The sequence below is a fragment of the Sparus aurata genome, chromosome 18 (genome assembly GCF_900880675.1).
Source record: "Sparus aurata chromosome 18, fSpaAur1.1, whole genome shotgun sequence".
In the NCBI taxonomy this organism is placed as follows: domain Eukaryota; kingdom Metazoa; phylum Chordata; class Actinopteri; order Spariformes; family Sparidae; genus Sparus; species Sparus aurata.
The window spans coordinates 32,267,627-32,286,330 of record NC_044204.1 but is presented as its reverse complement, the minus strand read 5'-3'; the positions used below and the strand labels follow the sequence as shown (position 1 = coordinate 32,286,330).

The 18,704-nt window shown below is 43.7% G+C and overlaps 2 protein-coding genes across 8 annotated transcripts in view; one reads left to right on the top strand and one right to left on the bottom strand.

The window, feature by feature from the left end:
• Nucleotides 1-12,762, top strand: part of atp8a1 (ATPase phospholipid transporting 8A1) — a 118,493-nt gene extending 105,731 nt beyond the window's left edge. For 6 of the 7 annotated variants that reach the window (XM_030396704.1, XM_030396702.1, XM_030396700.1 and 3 more), the window contains 4 exons: nucleotides 4,330-4,418; nucleotides 4,717-4,809; nucleotides 6,499-6,590; nucleotides 10,081-12,762. In XM_030396704.1, the coding sequence (XP_030252564.1) occupies nucleotides 4,330-4,418; nucleotides 4,717-4,809; nucleotides 6,499-6,590; nucleotides 10,081-10,178 (372 nt within the window). In that variant the 3' untranslated portion in view covers nucleotides 10,179-12,762. Of the gene's footprint in view, nucleotides 1-4,329; nucleotides 4,419-4,716; nucleotides 4,810-6,498; nucleotides 6,591-8,475; nucleotides 8,803-10,080 lie in introns of all 7 variants that reach the window. The other variant, XR_003981468.1, reaches the window with a different exon arrangement.
• Nucleotides 12,415-18,658, bottom strand: shisa3 (shisa family member 3). The gene is made up of 2 exons (XM_030396706.1): nucleotides 17,984-18,658; nucleotides 12,415-16,299 (listed from the first exon to the last, which is right to left on the bottom strand). The coding sequence occupies exons 1-2, from the start codon at nucleotides 18,252-18,254 to the stop codon at nucleotides 15,725-15,727; spliced, it is 846 nt and encodes a 281-aa protein (XP_030252566.1). The 5' UTR covers nucleotides 18,255-18,658; the 3' UTR covers nucleotides 12,415-15,724.
• Nucleotides 18,659-18,704: the final 46 nt, after the last annotated feature.

The following is an 18,704-nucleotide window of genomic DNA, read 5'->3' as shown; positions in this document are numbered from 1 at the left end:
AATAGTGAAGTAGTGGATTACCTCAATTTACATTTACCATTACAATGGCAGGCATTAACATAATTCAAGCTGCTGAGACTAAAGGCTCTCTCAGGCATGATCAGCCAGGTGCCAGATTCCTCTGATCAAGTCTTCCTGGAAAAGGATGTATAAAATTCTTGATCTCCGTTTTTTTTTTTTTTTTCCTTTATATTCTTCCACATTCTTTTGCCAAGTCGTATCTTTGATGTTCTGTAGATTCAAACCTTCACTGGAACAGAGAAGTCTCGATCCGAACCCGCACAGATAGCGAAGCTTGAGCCTCAGTCTGGCGCGTTGGCCACTGAGCCGCCTCTCTGGAGCAGTCGGGGGTTATCTGCCTCGCTCGTGGGTGCTTCTCCACCCAGATTACTTTTCAGTTGATTTCCAGTCAGGAACCCAATGTTGTTTGTTTCTCACCAAGGAGGTTATGTTTTCACCGCTGTCTGTTGTGCGTTTGTTGGTTGGTTGGTTTGTCAGCAGGATCTTGACCCACAAAAGACCCCATTAACTTTTTGTGTGGATCTTTATAAAGGAGACGGATCCAGGACTTTGTTTCTCCCTGTATTTAACATTGCAGGATGGGGTGATATTCTACATTTTCATTTATTGCTCATGGAATAATTCATGGATCTTGATGAAAAAAATCTGGCATATTTAGGTGTGTACAAGTGAGTACACTTTGATGCAGAGCTGAAATCTGGTCATCCTAAATTATGTTTAGACAGTTATGGGTGGTGAAAAAACGTATATTGTTGCTGGGCTATTGAGTTTGATACAGGATTAGGGCCTGGGTGGAGGTGAGTGCCATTTTCACAATCCCTTGTATAGTTTGCACATTTTCAAGTAATGCGCAGGAAAAAGCTGGATGGACATGGCTTCCTCAATTTCCCCAAAAAAGTTGTTACACTTTTATGAATTGTGACATAGCGAAACTTTAGCTTACAGACTGAGGAGCCAATTCTGCTGAGAGAAGACGAAGAAGAAGAAGCTATACACACACAAAAGCTGCATTTACAGTTATTTTTCCATTCCCAGATTAAAATGCTTAATTGCATTTTCGTTTGTGACTTTTTAAAAGTTCTCTTCGAAATTTCCTTGACTATTAGGTGGAAGCACATCTCGTGTAGAAATAGACAACACAGCGTTAACAGTGCAACAGAGGCTGCATAACTTCTTGACCACCTCACCATCCACTCGCTACAGAAAAGAAATCCTAAGAAGCACACATCTTACAGCAAACATATAGAAGGACGTTGGCATTTTGTGTGCGTCCACATGCTTCTGTCTGTCTGGTCCTGCGTCTAGTCTGTGCGTCTGAGTGTGTGTGGCCACGATGGGGGTCGTCGGCCTGTGAAAACACACCCCTCCATGCCAGCGGACACTACTGTCTGTCCAGCCAGACAAGTTTATTAGTTTGTCCTAAAAATACAGCCCCGCTCCCCCGGACCTCTCTCACCCCGTCCAGCTCCCAGGGGTCCCCTGGTATGAGACGTCGCTAGCATCCACCAACGCTGCTGGCCCCGGTCGCAGTCGCGGAGCCGGTCCAGATGCCTGAAGACAAACATTTGTTGATTGTAGCTTGTCGGGTTTGTTTGGATTGTGAAAGTTTGACGTCAAATTGAGGAACTTTATTAAATGAATGCTGTTTATTTCAGTCTAGTTCTACTTTCTTCCTGTCTTACGGTTTCTGTAGTTTTCACAGTTGTCTTCTGTTCTTATGAGTTATTTTACTGAATGTTATGACCGGTATTACAGAATTTTATGATAAACTTGAGACGTGAAGTATCGGTCCTGTAAACACATCATTTGTGGCCCAGAGTTATGTATGACGACGTATAAATATAGTCCATAGATTGAACTTGTGAAAGACTACGGTGGTTTATTTTTCAAGCTTTATCGACTTTGATTTAATATGCTGAGAATACGCCTCTGGTTTATTTTCAGAAGACTCTCAAGACAGCTAAAACGCCCCCATTAAAATGCATGATACACTGGATGAAAACGAAAATAATTAAACTGACTCGCAACAAGGAAAAAAAAACAGTGACCGTTTCCACCGGGGCTGCATAATTTAAAAAAATTGACATGAAAATATCCCCCCCCCTCGTGCTTCGCTGCAATTTTCCCTCATCTCATACATTTTCAGCCTCGGGGCGACGCAGAAAAGCTCCATTCATCCGTGTCCATCTCGAACTGCAGGGGGAAAAAAAGCCATTTTTGATTTCCTGTCATTTGGGATTTCCTCTTCCCCCAGTGTTTTGTCAGACATCAAAGTCAATTTGCAGGTAATGGCGAACAGATTAGCTAATTTGAGCAAACCGGAGCGCTATGATAGTTTTGACACTGATCTGTGTGTGTGTGTGTGTGTGTGTGTGTGCATCCTAAGGGCCCAGCCTGTGTCACGTTACAGGAAGGACACTGTCGAGGGGCCCCTGCAGTTTAAACAAGTGGCACCTTACAATGCGAGGAGCGCGAGTTTTGCACTTTGACACGTAATGACAGATAGTTTCAGTGCAGCGCGCCAAAGAAAACATCGTCCTCGCGCAGAAAGCTGAAAGGTTTCGCTCCCACCGAGACGCTCCACTGTCTCTCCTACGCTCTCTGCACCCAAAACAACCTCCCGACTCAGCCACCGTTCTGCGACTTTTCATTTAAATCATCACAGGCCAGTCGGCGATTAATGGATCGCATTTTTCCCAACGAATGACAAATGAGCGCGAAGAGAAGAAGCTGTTTCTCCTCCTGACTCGATTTGGATCCGACTTGGATCTCGTCCAAGAGTGTTTTTTTCTTCCACGAAGATGAATGAGTCTCGGCGCGGATCACGGCTGTCTGATCTGCAGATTTATTTGCTCATGAACTCGATGTGATCATTTGTTACTCGCTGCGTTAAAAATAAAACATCAGACCACTGTTTATAATTCTATTTAGGCATAACTCAGAGGGATTATGTGACAGCAGAGAAAATCTTCTCTGTGAACTTTTAGTCAACTTGACGAACACATGATGTTCATGTGATGAACACTTTTATCAAGAGGAGCTTCATTGTGTGGTATTTTTGGGTCGAGGTGCCGCTTTGACAGTCAAACACCGACCTGATATAGCGACTACAGAGATATAAGATTTCAGATTTTTATTCTTACCATTAATTTGCATTTGAAAGTTTAATTTGCACAAATAAACAGGATCGATTAGGATCTCCAACTATTTTTTATTCATTGTTATGATAAAAAAATGTCCAAAAACTTTCTTCACACTTTCTGACATTTGTGTTTTTTTGGCCGAAACAAGATATTTTAAAAAACAGTGATCGTTTTCTGACAATTTATAGACAGTATAGATTTAATATTTATTTCCCATGAAAAACAGAGAATATTTGACATAAAAAAGTAACTAGGCGAGAGGAGAGGAGGTAAAAAGTCGACCAGTTTTTACAGGAAAGGTCTTGGGAGAGCTGTGGAATACAATCAGGTCAGGTTTGCATAAACTTTCGGAAAGGAACTTATTATTAAATTCAAAATTATGAAATGATCTGTTATCTTATCAGTATTCTTCATGAGTAGCAGGTAATTATATAATCGTCCCATTACTCTGCAATCCTTGTTGAAAGGGTCGAATTTTGGAATTAAGTCTGAATAATTATTCACATTTCAAAATACAATCTACAGCTCATCTAAAGTCACTGACAGAGCTGGTAAACTAATTGTTTTTATGAGCCTGCGTCTCTCTTTGTGGATACTCTCTCCAAACATCAATCATTAAAAGTTGTAACTTAGAGGTATCGAACTCTGACGATTACACCTCCTCTGCCTCATCGACACCCTCTTCACTTCGAGTGTCGCTTTGAGTGAATCAATGCAGGCTCCTCAGATCACATCCTGGGTCTCTTGTGATGCATTGACAGCGGCTCTCAACACAGCAAACAGTCGGGCTGTTTTCCCGTGAAACAGATACCGCCGTCTACATACTTCACAGGTGCTTCCTCTGCCCCGAAGGGCCGAGAGGTGGAGGACAACCAAACACAAACATGGTATCATTTAGTCACGGAGGATTAACCCTCTTTGAGCGAGTTATTTGGAGCCATCTCCTCTTTATTTCCACAATGTGACTGTTTGTTTTGGGCTGCCTTTGTCATGCATGTTTTTTATTATGTGGCACTTCAGAGGATGATAATGGCTCCTCTTTATCAGGTGTTTCTTCTTTTCAAGAGCTCTTCTTTTTATCTGATCAGCGGTTCAAACTCTGCATTGTCTGCTGTGACCGGAGAGTAAGTGTATCTGTGTGTGTGTGTGTGTGTGTGTGTGACAGGCGGCCATGATGTTCAGTTCGGGGGTCTTCTGGACGGGCCTGGTCTTCATCCCAATCACCTCGCTGGTCTTTGACGTGGCCTACAAAGTGTGAGTCTTCCCCGCGCTCTCCTCGCTCATCATCACTCCAATACACGGGCCGGAAATTCCTCCAGAATCTCTCATATCTCCTGAACGAATTCCTGAGTTTTAGCACGTAACTTCCAAGAAAGTTTAGCTTTTGCTCCGCGGGAAATGTTTGTTCCTGCCCCGGGTCTGGTCGACATCAGCCCGCTGTTTAGCAATTTTGCAAAGCTTTATTTCCTGATGTACTCAAAGCGCTTTGAATCAGTCGGTGGGCTTCATCATATTAAAGCATCTTTTTTATAACTGTTTTTTTAATTCACAGGGTGAAGAGGGTGTGTTTCAAGACTCTGGTGGATGAGGTGCAGGAACTGGAGGCTTTGTCCAAAGACCCAGGAGCAGTGGTGCACGGAAAGAGGTACAGCTACACACCGCTTCATTACCACTCGTGTCTTTGTACCATGAATATATTTGACTTGATTTCTAGCAGCACTTTTTGTTTGTGTCTGTAATCTTGGAGGCTTTAATCGTACAGAAGAGGGCTCAAAGAAACAACAGTGACAATCTTCTCGTTCACAGACATTCGGTCTGCCCTGACTAACATGTAGGAAATGTTTCTGACTTGTAATTATGACGAGGGGACGTTTCTGAAAGCTTTGATATATCCAACCAGGCACTTAATAAAATGGAATTGTCAGAGAACCAAACAAACGTGGATCCCTAATGTCCGCCCGAGTCTGTTGGTCAAGGTAATTAAACCCAAACTGAATGGATTTGTACTGTAGGTCCACGTAGCTCCACCCGAAACCCCTTTCTACGCCTCGATGTGTATTGTCTCGTCTGTAGTTTAGTCTTATTGCGACGTCTCATCTTTTGTTTCGCCAGTAGAGTAGAAATAAATGTTTGTCTATAAAGTCACTGCCTTTGTACTCTTCATTCCGGTTCTGTTAGCTAAATTACATGTAACTACTTCCCATATTTTAATATGACGGTTATGTCTGATCAACAAGAGGTTTATTGGTTTTATCACACAGACTATGAAATCATATCGCGATAGTCCCGATAGTCCATCCTTAGAAATTCTAATAAATCAAACCATCAACAGTCTTTCTGCCCAGTCGACACCAAACACACACAGAGAGAGAGACCGAGTTATGAATGGCGTCACAAAATGGGAAAATTGTACAAAGTTGATACCTTGGCCATTATTCTTTTGGATCGACTTGGGGGATGAATCATCTATAACGTCCCAAATCCGTCAAAATTTTTCGCAGATACTCACGTTTCCACCGCCAACACTCGTCCCCGTGTGGAGGGAAGAAATCTTCAAATTGCTGCTAAATTGCAGGAGTTTGACTGTAATGTCGGTAATCATGTCATAAGAGTAGATGTCCGCCCCTTGTTTTTTTTTCTCTCTCTCTCTCTCTCCCAAATCGCGAATGTCTCATTTTGGAGCAGCAGCCCTCGTCTATATTAAAGCCATATATTATAAGAAGGTATTAGCTGCTGCAGCTCTGCTCTCTGGGGCCTGAGGCCTGCAGCACTCATCAACATGGAGCAGATCAGTGTGGGATCTCCTGCTGGCTGAAAGTGATCCCCCTGCCTGGCCACTGTCCCGGACCCAGCAGGCTGCACACACACACACACACACACACACTTACACACAATCTCTTTCTCTCTCACACACACTCGCGTACTGAAACAAACATGTAGAGAATGCAGAGACACAAACACACAGATGAATGGAGGATTTTACGACGGAGGACTCACGTACGCATATAAAGACACCCATAGAGGACTCGGCTCGATATGCACGTCTGTTGGCTTTACCTGAATCCCTTCTGGCCGACATGCTGTTTCAAATATTTCCCTCACACACACACACAGACACACACACACACACACACGTACACTTTGTTCTTCCCCCTGCCTCTCAGGAGTTTTGTCTCCCTGCATGGTGTTTGGTACCAGCAGGTAGCAGCAGTTGGCAGCTCCGTCCACTCTGCAGTTGGATGGACAGGGTTGATGTATGGGTCATTAAATGCGCCTGTGGTGCTCAGCATGCCGCTAACACACTGCCTGTTTCTGTTCCTGTGTGTGTGTGTAGTTTGACGGAGAGGGCCCAGCTCCTGAAGAACGTCTTCAAGAAGAGCACAGTCAGTTTGTACCGCTCTGACTCCATGCAGCAGAACCTGCTCCGTAAGTTACACCATATTTCTTCCTCTTTGTTTCTTTTCTTGCTTCCTTTCTTACCAAACATGCCTCGAGAGGGAGTCGCCATTCCCCCCCCCAAAGACCAAAGTGTAGCCGTGTTAGATTTAAATGCTTTAAAATCTGTTCCCGGAACACATCGGGTTTCATTATTCCTGCTCTGACACGTCCGGTATCTCTGTAACCTCCAGAGTGTCTGACCGTTGGTTAGTAACAGACCTCTCTTCATAAATACTCCGCGTTGACCAAATGCAGGAAAACACACATCAGTAACTGTGTCTGCGAGCAGCCACGCAGCCTCCCCACGTCTTAACCTGCAATGTATGTATTATATCTACCCGACAAACTGCTTATACAAACTATTATATTAATAATATTCACATGCAGTTCATGTAGACTTGGATATCGAATCTCACCACTACAATACTGGAAGCTGGCAGTGAAGAATTCGTCTGAATCTTATTGTTTATTACGTTTCTCCCGATTTAAATCAAAATTGTGTTTGTTTTCCAAAGTATTTCATTTTTTAGATACATTTCTATTTGCTCAGATTAACGTTACAGTGGGAGGTTAGTAATAAAATACTTTCCCTCCCTCCTTGATAATAAAAGTCATTCTAGCTGCTGGCAAAATACAGCAGCTGCTTCACAAACAGGCTTTGTGTTGTTTTTAATGTCAGGATTATTTTACCTCTAATCATTCAGCTGTAATTTGATTATAAAGAGACTCTGACCGATATATCAGTTAGCTGATATTGGCCATCACAGACTTGTCGGTATTGATTTACCCGTTGTTCCATATTTCTCAGTATGAGACATTATTTTTTTAAAGGAGACTTATTATGCTCTCCTCCTGAATATCCAGTTCTCTGATTGGTCCGCTCACACACGCCTGACCCAGCACCGCTAACAACGACAGAGCAGCAGTGCTAAATCACTTCCCACGTGTTAAACTATCTGCGAGGCAAAACAATTTGGTAAATGTGTGACATGGTGACGTAGTGTGATGTCACAGAGTCACTGAATCAAAGACGAGACGACTGACGAGGTGTTCAGGAGCAGTGTTCTCTGTGGGAGAGATGAGCTTCTTGTGTGGAATTTGACCTTTTTAACTACTAAGATCTTTTACATGCGCAAGAACAAATATAAAACACTGGAGGAAAAGAAACTAACAATAAAGTATAATACATAGGTCTCCTTTAGAATAAAATGCAGCATTTGAGGGGTCACTGCAAAAAAAGTTATGTATTTTAATTAAGTAACAAAAGGGCTCGATTTTAAAACTCAGACAGCTGGAAAAACTTTTTATATGCAGTAAAAATGTAATTAATAATCTCCTTTAACGTGACTGTACAGCAGCAGCAGAGTCTTGGTCTCACGTTTATGTTTACTTTGTGCAGACTGGTGTTAACGAGTGATCTGTCAGGTTAACTCGATCCGCTTCTACTTCAGCGGTTGTCAAAAGAAAAAAAAGAAAACCTCAGAGATACGCTCCTAGTCGTATAATTCCTGACTGGACTTGTTTTATATTCGGTGATGGGAGCTGTAATAATTACCAGGTGTGGGGTGAAAAATCGCAGACGTGTACGCTCCACACCAGATTATAATAACTGAACGGCAGAGGTGATAGTGAAATCCCGCCTCCCCCCCCCAGAGGAAATCAGTCGCGTTCGAACGGGGCGCAGCGTACAGCGAGGTATCGAGAGAAGTGTAGCGTTCGTATCAGGAGCAAAACTCAGGTGTCACATTGGAAGTGGAATCAAAACCTTTCCAATGATTCTCTCAGCATGAGTTTGTTTTTCTGTTTTCTGTTGATTTCTCTGTTCTGTTTGTGTCTTTTGTCTGATCGGTTTGTTTTTTTGTTTGTCTCATAGGTGGGGATGAGATCGTTGTTGTGTGATACCTTTTTTTTTGTATTTTTCATAATTCAAACCTCACCCTAGTTTAAATCTCCACGCCCGTCTCCCCTCTAGCCTCCCGATAGATAGACGCCTCTCTTCCCTTCCTTCTCTGGTGGTGGACTTCCTGTCCTTCCCCTCGTGTGCCTCGTGTGTCCTGAGTTGAGCTCTGTAGAGCCAGATATCAGTGAAATGATTAAATGTTGTGCGCTGTTATTCCCCCACAATGCACTCGTCTCAGCGGGGTCCTTTGAACTTCCCCGCTGGCCTCCAGGTACTGACCGAGTCATTTGACACCTGAAGGTGAGTCAGGGGTCAGAGGTCAGAAAGGAAACCCTGTAGGAGAGTTTAGGTGGTAGATCACAGAGCTTGTAATGTCTTTGCTTTCATCGTATTATTTATTTTAAAGGAATAGTTTGACATTTTGGGAAATATGCTGATTTTCTTTATAGCTGAGAGTGAAAGGATCGTAACTTCTCTCATGTCTGTGTGTGAGATATGAAACTGCAGCCGAGCCAGTCGTGTGTTATTATTAGTGATGCAGTACATCAGAGTCACGGTCTCTCAAAATAAAAACTTCTGTGTGCTGATAAAAAAATATTGTAGCCTCTCTGCTGATGGCTACCTGGAGACAAAACAATGTGGCTCAGTGGTAAAGAAAGAAATAAAGAAAGAAAGAAACCGGTGAAAACATAAAGCCACACTCTGACTCTCACCCCCGACCAGGTAATAGTCTCACATATATATTGTTACACACTAGATTTAATTGGGATTTGTTAATCGGGGAGCTTCAGACATGCTGGTAGACAGATTCTGTAAACATCAGATAGAGGCGAGCTCGCTGATTTCCCAACGGAGATAAAATTTTAAATCTAGATACAGCATTGAAGATGACCATCGATCGTCCTGTGAAAGCTGTTCAGTGTATGTGTGTTAGTATAACATTACTCTGATCTTCAGTGTTGTGGGGCCCATTGAGCGTGCACACCAGAGGCTTCTGCTAACAGAGCGGGCTAACTTCCACTTTAGCTTCGGGCTAACTTCCACTTTAGCTTCCGGCTAACTTCCACTTTAGCTTCCGGCTAACTTGAAAAGGAATAAAATGATTTAATCTTTCGGCTCTTCTTGATTTTCCAAATTGTATTTGACTAAACAGCTCAATTCTGACTTTGTAAAAAAAACTATCCATTGTTCTACAGACGCTTCTTTCAGATTGTTAGCTTACAGGACAAAGTCTGTTTGGGCCCCAGTGGATCTCGTGACGATGTAGTTACACAGTTTGGTCGCGACATAAGTTGTCTTCAAAGCCTGTCGCTCCTCCTGGAGGCTTAGATTTCCCTTGTTTCATAGTCTTTATGCTAAGCTAAGCTAACCAGCTGCCGATATTCTCCTCTACCTCTTTGACTAGAGAGCAAATTAACATGTGTCTCAAAATGTTGAACTATTCCTCTAAGTTTTATGTTCTGTTAACTTTTAATTCAGTTGTTTTAGTTTGTTTTTTATACGTTTTAATCAGTTTCTGTTAAATGTGTCACTGATCTCTACAGGGACGTAGTTCTAACTGCTGCGATCCTCTTTCAGATGGCTACGCCTTCTCTCAAGACGAGAACGGAGTTGTGTCTCAGTCTGAGGTCATCAGAGCGTACGACACCACCAAACAGAGGACCAACGAGTGGTGAGCCGCCGGGCCGATCGGAGCCACAGCAGCCGTTTCCGATGGCGACATTTGAAGCTCAACGGGGAGAAGACGAGGCGCGAGCGAGTGCCTCCAGCACCGAGGAGATTTTTTTGGGACGTTAAAATGAAACGGACAGAAGGAGAGAGAGACATCGAGTTGTGTTTGAAAAAGGGAAGAAAAAAAAAAAAACAAGGAACAAAACAAAACCGTGTTCACTTTCAGCTGTAGTTGTGTGTCCAGCAGACATGATGAGCACTGTGCTTTCTTAGCAGTCTGTGGTCTGAAGTTCTTCACTGTTCTCGCTCAGTTTGTTGGAGTGAACGTCTCCTCTCTATTGAAACTCCTTTAAATTAAATCAGAATCAAACAACACTGTTATTATAGAAGTCAAAAACACTGGACGAGGATTAGTTTTAGAGGATTTCAACTTGTCAGAGATTGCCAGAGAGCAGTCGTGTATACAATCTTCCAAGCACTCGTGAATTCGGAAAAAAAAACCTTTAAGCCAAATGTAATCACACTCCTGAGTGTATTCCAGCACTAAACGGACCACTTCAGAGCAGACATGTGTAATATTTAAAATTTTCTTTTTTGCACTTAACAAAGCATCTATTGTGTAAAGCCTTACATTTGCTCATGCCTTCATCCTTTTCTTCTTTGAAAAAAAATGCAATTCTTTTCTTGTTAGTTTCGTTTCTAATGTATGTAGATATCGTGCCTGGTTTTTATTTATTTTGTTCCTTTTTTTTAAATTTCTGTTTTTAAGAAGTTGCCTCCTGCAACCTCCTGTAGTCCTGTCTCCACCGTTTTCACAGCAGAAGCATTGCTCTTGACAGATAATAGCATTCCACACGTCACTCCTGTCTCAATCACGACGGTGCCTACGTAGACCTTTTCCCTCACAGAAGAAAAAAAAAGACAGCCAAGAATAGTTTAGCCAGCTAGCTTAGACCAGTGCTCCACACACACACTCCTCCTGAAGACAAAATCACTGTCTCCCCACCACAGTATTGCACTCGTACAATGTGAAAACTACAGAGTGCCTTGTGGCACATGTATGAAGTCAGATTTGTTCCTGCGGAGGCGGACGGGAGGCTTCTCTGACGGTCTCGTCGAAGGTCACGGCGGTGATAGCGTTTCCCTTAAAATGGAGATTTTATCCTTCTAACATAAGTGCCATTAGCTTAAGGGAGAGAGAAATATTAGCCAGGAAGAAACTCCACGACAATATCAAAACTACTTTGTCTCTATAGTTATTTTGTGGATTTGTATTTTTATATTGGAGATGTATGAATTTTGCATTGACTGGCTTTGTAATGAACTGTCTGTAACTTTTAGTTTTTTCTTTCCTCTGATAAACTGGCAGGTTATAGAATAGATGGAACGAGGAAACGGAGCTTTCTTAAATGTCTTGTTATTATTAATATTAATATTGTTACAGCTTGATTTATTTATAATTGACTACTTAATGTCCGTGTGATTGCTTTCTTCTCCCTATGGGAGATCAGATTTCTGACGGTGTGTGTGAAGCGTGTGTGTCGGTTTATTGCCTGCATGTGCATGTGCTGTATGTGTGTATGTGTGTGTGTGTGTGTATGTGTGTGTCACCTCTACTGTGGATTAACGTCTATGTATGCATTGCATGTCTGTGTCCTCTATGTGAGACCGGGAGCGTCTCAGTCCTCCTGGTGTGTTTTAATCGTGTGTGAATGAGTGTGTGTATGTGTGTGTGTGTGTGTGAATGTGTGTGTGGTGGCGCTTGCTCCAGTTGTCCGTCTGCACGACTCCAGGTATATCTGTGGTGTACTGCTGTGCGCTGATGCATGGCCCGTCTGGGAACATGTGTGTGTGTGTGTCGGCGTGTGGTGCGACTGTGTGCGTGTGTGTGTGTGAGAGACTGTGTGTGTGTGTGTGTCAAACTCGACTGTGAGAGTTTCTGACGCTCGGCTCGCTTTCGACAGGAGATGTTGCACAAAGCACTCGATGTACCTTTTCCAGTCGTGGATTTCTGGTATTATCTGGTTTCAGTCTATGATTTCTCTCGTAGTACACGTTTGTTTCTTCATGCAGTGTAGCTCTGCTTTACAGGGAAGCTCTCGTGTTTCTCAGCTTCGCGAAAAAGGGGGTTTATTACCATTAATTTTCCCCCCCCCCCCGCTGGTCTTTTAAGTGTTAAAAAATCGGTCGTCATCTCGTCGAAAAAAAAAAAAACAAAGTTCCAAACTGCTGAATGTGGATGTCGTCGTTGTGGAAGGCTTGGACTGTTGCTTTCTTTCTCCAGAAAACATAAAAAAAACACACGTTGTTGTCCGTGGAAGTCGTGGGCTGCATGAATGGATTAACACAAACTGTTCTCTGAGATGTTTAACTGTACTACTTTGATTCTCCCTCGAGTGTTGATCACTTCACAAATGAGAAAAAAAAAAAAAACAGCACCTTTAACTCTTTTCTTTCTACGGTATTTTGTTTCTTTTCTGTCATTTTGTTCGATGATTGTTCTGCATGTTGGGACTGCAAACTTAATAAGTGTTGTCTTTTACTGCCATGAAGGACTACTGAAATAAAACTTTACAATCATGGAGGAAACGATGTGAACGCCGCTGCTTTTTTTCTTTTTCTTTCTTTCTTTCAGGTTTGAAATCGCTGCGTCATCTTTGTGCCTGCGTGTGGCGACAGACAGGACAGTGAGAATCTAAACAGGAAAAGGCAGTTTAGAGACGAGCAGGGCAAACAAACGATGCCAGAGAAGGAGGAGAGACGAGCATCCAGGTTGATCAGAAGTTAAGAGTTTAATTTCTTGTTTAACAGGTTTCGCTTACTAAAAAAGTTAGGGAGACGGTTTGTATTCTTATTTTTGAATATATATTTACCAGATACAGTTAAAAATGTTATGTAGAAACAATGAATCGCTCAGATATTTCAGGGGTGTCTAATTTTTTTCCCTTGGAGAGTTGAAGCCTAAACTTCATTGTCAGCTTGAGTATCCTGAATTGACGGACTTCCTGCAAAAGGTGTAACTCAGCTCGTCGTGCCGAGATTAAGACAAAAAATTAATATTTAGGGATCCTCCTCATTTAAAGAGCATTTTTACTTCACTAAAAATAAAACATATGTTTTTGAATCCTCTTCACTACAAACGTCCGAGATTTTCATGTTCTCTCTTTATCAGGCCAAGATTTCATCATTATTTCATTCATTTACATGGTTATAAATGAACTGTTTTTGTGTTGGACTGTTGAGAAATAAGATATTTAAAGATGACACCTTGCGCTCAAGGGAACTGTGTTTCACTGTATCACTGTTTTCTAACATTTTTATGGATCAAAGAACAAATCAAGAAAAAAATCATTGATTATAGTGAATCAGTTCTACTAAAATCAATAATAAAAAAAAACACTTGTCAAGCAGCTTAAATACAGAAGGGGAGAAACCGGTGTTTCAGTGTTCAGTGCAGTCAAACAAACTTCCATCGTTTGACAAAGAAGTCAATAATTATTTCAAGCATCGAGCGACTCGTGTCTGTTTATACCGTTTGATCGCTGCGTCATTACCGAAATACTCAAATCTGATCCGCAGACAATAAACAGGCTGTTTTTCTGTTTTGATCTCCAGCTGCACTGACTTTGGGAATGTACAAGTTATTACTCTCGCGTGCTTCATCGCTCTATTTAACACATTTATTTATCACGCTCTGTCTGCGGCCTGCGAGCCCTCTGATCACTATTTATTTATAACCAATTTCAAAGCTGCGACATCTTGTCCTCTTTCACGGAGGTTTTTTTCATAAAACAGAAACCAAATGTGACCGAACTTTACTGCCGGATCGTACTGAACAAGTTGTGTAAAACATAAATAAAGCATAAACTCAATTGAAAACAATATAAAGACAGTTTATCTAATGTTTAACCTCGTCAACTTTTTGGAGTTTGGGACAGGAACGACAACAGACTGAGGAAAGTTGTGCGACGCTTCATAAACAGGTGAACAGGTTCAGGTGACAGGAACACGACTGGGGATGAAGGAGCATCCTCGAAACACGTGATTGTATAAAGGAGATGACGACATGAGCTCGAGTCAGTTAAAAGAGTCTGATTGCAAAAGTTTTCTGTTTAAATTTCGTCTCAACTTTTACTGAATCACAGCTGAACAGGCGTCCTCCAAAACAATCTAGAATCTGCAGAATAATCCCTCTAATGTCTCTTGATCTCACCTCCACAGTGACTTATAAAGATGTCAGACCTTGTTTTGAGAAGAATGAGAGCTGTTAGAAGTTTTAAGTAACAATAAAGCCGAAAGCCTTCAGCGTGAGCAGTAATAATAAAGACTCCTGCCCTCACGGATAACTTGGAACAAGAAGCTGGAAACTTTCTCCGGCTCCTGGCTGAGACATTAAAGTTTTTTAACCATCCCAAAAAGATTTAAGGAAACGCCACGAGAAACGTGTTCGCAACTTGTGTTTTCCTTTTATAAGCAGAACGAGGAATGTGAGAGGTGAAGTCCGAGCTGACAGCCGCGAGTACGAACCAGAAGTTAAGTGGAATCTGTCAAATTACTGATGGTGGAAATTGTATTTTAACGAGCGATAACAGACTGTGAACATCCTCAGACCGAGCGGCTTCGTGAGCATCGATTGCCAAGTCTGCCTCAGAATCAGATAAGTGGAGAACAGAACGGCCTTTGTTGGGATTCTGCCGTACCTGTTGCTGCAACCCAAACCTCTATTTCTGGGGTGAGTTGTTTTTAACACTGTGACCATGCCATGCTCGTTGAGCACTGACAATGACTGATCTCAGCGCTGCATTCCTGCTGTGAAGTCTGGCGCGAGAATGAGCGACAGGTAGGGAGCTGCCGTGCAGGCCGGCCGCTCCGGTTTCCTTTCTGTCTGAGCGACGGCGAGGCTTCGACACGCTTCCGCTGCTGTTTTTGTTTTAGGAGACCTTTTTCACCAGCACACAGAAGATACTGAGAGACAGCTTTTTTTTTTATTTGATGCAAATGAGGGAATCAATATGACAACCCTGCTCTGGCTATAGTGCCTGTAACAACATCTTATAAAAGTCCACGCTCCTCCAAAGTAAAATGTCCTTTATGTGTCGGGTCCTTCTCTTTTCTCAGAGGTCCTGGAGATTGTCAAAAAACAAGATATTTCCCTGGTTTCCAACGTCTATTTCTATTCATGAAACAAGTCTCAGAGCGACAGTGTCGGGCCGTCTACAGTATTTCTGGGTGCGTGATAGACTGGAGAGAAAACAGCATGTATAAAAAAAATCAAATGTAGCCCAGTGAGGTCTGTTTACAATAAGAGACAAAGTGCACAAGCTTCAGAAGAGTTTCTGTCGATGTGTCCTGTGATGCAGAGGGGGAAACGCCTCGGGCCACGCCGCTCCACCACAGCAGCTTTGTTGTACTTTATCCCTCGTCCTCCTGTCGCGCTCTGTGTGTCCACTGAGCCGGCCCGGGCCCTCCACCCAAACACCACCAGCTGTGCTGCAGTGTATTTGTCCTCGCGGGCTCTGAAAAACCTTGTAATCCTTCTCCGTCAGCCCTGTCAGCTCTGTCCGAAGTCGGCGAATCCCTTTGCCGCTGAGAAGGCGTCGGGCTGCAGGGGGAAGAAGTACTGCTGCGGCAGGAGGAACCCGGCGCTCTGAGAGGACATGGAGGGCTGGTGGAGCTGTAGCTGGGTGTGGGTGGAGGGGTGTTGCATGCCTCCTGACATAGGTGGGGAGGTGTAGGGGGGAGGGGGAGGGGGAGGGAGAGTCTGAGGGGTCTGCGTGGGGGTGGAGGCCGACGAGGAGATGGTGGCGGACACCAGGCAGCCGTGCTGCTGCTGCTGCCCCGGACCTCCGAGGGAGTACCTCCGCATGGAGCTGCCGCCTCCGGCCGAGCTGGAGCTGGTGGTGGCCGTGCTGGACTGTCGCGACGGGGCGCGGAGGCTCGGGGGGGCGGTGGTGAGGATCATGGGGATGGTCTCGCCCTGGCAGCTGCGCAGGGAGAAGCGAATGGGCTGCTGGGTCGGCTGCTTGGGCCGCAGGCAGGTGCAGCAGTAGACGGCCACCAGAGAGCCGACGATGACGAAGGCGACGAAGATGCTTCCAACCATCAGGAAGGGAACGTAGACGGGCTCTGAGGGGAGAGGAGGCGCAGACAGACAGGACGGGATGAGACGGGTTCAGTTAAAGTGTTTGACTCTGAAGATGCAATAATAAAACTGAACAGCTGAAAACTGAAAAACATGATTTATAACTGGTGCAGGCAGGTGTAAGGACATTTAAAGTGTTTATTAATCTACAGTCTGTCAGCAGCCTCCACTCCTGCATAGAGCTGTAAAGATTAATAAATAATAAGTTAGTTATTTCAGTCTCTTCTTATTTTGATAATCAAATTTAACAATTAGCTTTTTTTGAGGGAAAACAAGTCAAATTGTCAGATTCCAGCTGCTGAGATGTGAATATGTTCTGCTCTCTTTGCTCTTTAACAGTAAAGTGAAACATCTTTATCATCTTCAGACCAAATTAATCAGTAAATTGATAAAATAATCACCTGTCAGAATGACGGTTAGCTGCAGCTCTACTTAAAGCGAAGTTATTGACACTTCAGTCTCTCGTGAAACCAGATGTTGATGTTGAGCTGATGAAAGTTAAATATGTGGTTTCAGAGTGTCGCCTTGTTGGTCATCTAAAGACCGCAGCCTGTTAACGACGATACTAAACAACTTTTTAATCGTGTCGTCTCTTTTAAATCCTTCTCGGTTAAAACTTCTGAACAAAAAACCCCAACAGACACATTCCTGCTGGGAAAAACACAAACAGCTCCGGTTTCACTCCATGAAGCCCACTTTGCACTGCGGGGAAGGAAATCAGCCAGTGTTTATTTATTTTGAGTGGAAAAAAAATTAGGAAATTGCGAGCACACAGTCGATTCAGTGAGCGAGCCGCGGCTTTGCTTATCAGCTCGGGGGAAATTTAAAGAAAACCGATGCTGCTGGAGGGTTAAAGTGGACGATTATGAACGACTCGAAGGGTTAATGTGACACTGAGCGGGTTAAATGTTTAAAGAGGCCGGTCTCACAATATTGTGAAAACTTCCGTGCAGCTGAATGAGTTTTGTATTTGGTTGAACAAAGACGCCTGCTTGTGTGAAACATTCCTACATCCTGATCCAGTACATTTTATCCCCAATTTCTGGTTAAAGATGATTTAAGAGTCACTTTTAAAAACTTTCCTCTGAGTTTTTCCTTCTACGTTGACAGAAGTCGGGACACTTTGACTGATTGATGCTGGAAAATACTTTTTTAAATAAACAGTTATTCAACTAAATCAACTGAATTTGAAAAGGAAAAACACTTTCAGTCATGTAAAATAGATTCTTCGAATAAAAGTGTGATTTTTCAACACGTCGGTGCAACTTTGTAACTTTATAACACGTTAGTATTTTGTCCTCAACATGATGTGCTGAAAGGCGTAGAAGTTTTCCTTTAAGGAGTTTTATTAGTGTAAAGTTTGAGTGGATGCATCAAATGTGGGGTTTCATTTTCTCATAATTTGGTGGGCGGAAACTGTCCTTGAGCACGGCACTGAAACCTGCTCTTTTCTTTGACCTTTGACCTCTGTAGGCTACAAATTAGATTGAAGGTGTGCATGAATCTGAATTTGTTTATTTCTTTATCACATTTGGGTTCAATAAAGATCATTTAAAAGTGAAATTGACTGTATTTCTGCTGTTTATCAGCCTTCCTCGGCTGTTGTTGTGTAAAGTTATGTATGCACCTCAGAGAGCATGCAGGAGATTTAAAAACAACCGAACTTACGCGCTGCAAACTCGGTGTTGTCCACCTCCCGGTCGTTGGTGCAGCTCCCCTGGTCCAGCCGCGCGTCCGGCGCCGCGCAGCAGTAGCGCAGCGAGCAGGAGCCGCAGCACACGGTGGCGTCCATGGTGTCCAAGTCCTCCGGACACTGGAAGCCCTCATGATAGTTCCCATTAGAGTCCAGCCAGCCGTGGCAGTACTCCCCCTGCGCGTCCGATATCCGCAGATTCCAGGTCAGATATCCGAGCAGCAGGCAGTTCAGCAGGCGCACCATCCCGGCGAGCGGAGCCCGCTGGTGGGGCTCAACGGTTCCCTGCGTCCTGCGGGGGCTTCAGGAGTGGGTCGGTCCGGGTTAGAGGCTCCTCACTGGGGGGAAACTTACTAACTGGAGTGAATGGAGCCGAAGTTGTGTGAGAGTTGTGTGACCGTCATCTCTCCCCATCATCACCCGCTCCGCCTCGAGCCACAAGTTGCCAAATTGAAAACAAACTGGTAAATCCTGAATTAAACCTCTTCTTTCAGCGTCTCACCCGAACACGTGAGAGTCGAACCGTCGGCTCCGGGCTCCTCTCTGCTCTCCCTCCGGTTCGGGCTGCTCCGGGGTTCGTCTGTCGGTGTCGGAGCAGAACTTGTGCGTCCTCCTCGACGACTCGCTGCTTTTGTGAACTCGGGTTCAGACGCGCGCACGTAAACCCCCCAGTTCATTACAACCGGACGTGCGCGC

Coding starts and splice junctions, on each gene's coding strand:
- shisa3 (XM_030396706.1), bottom strand. CDS start 18,254: ATGGTGCGCCTGCTGAACTGCCTGCTGCTCGGATATCTGACCTGGAAT. Junction 16,300..17,983: donor CAACACCGAGTTTGCAGCGC/GTAAGTTCGGTT, acceptor CTCTCCCCTCAG/AGCCCGTCTACGTTCCCTTC.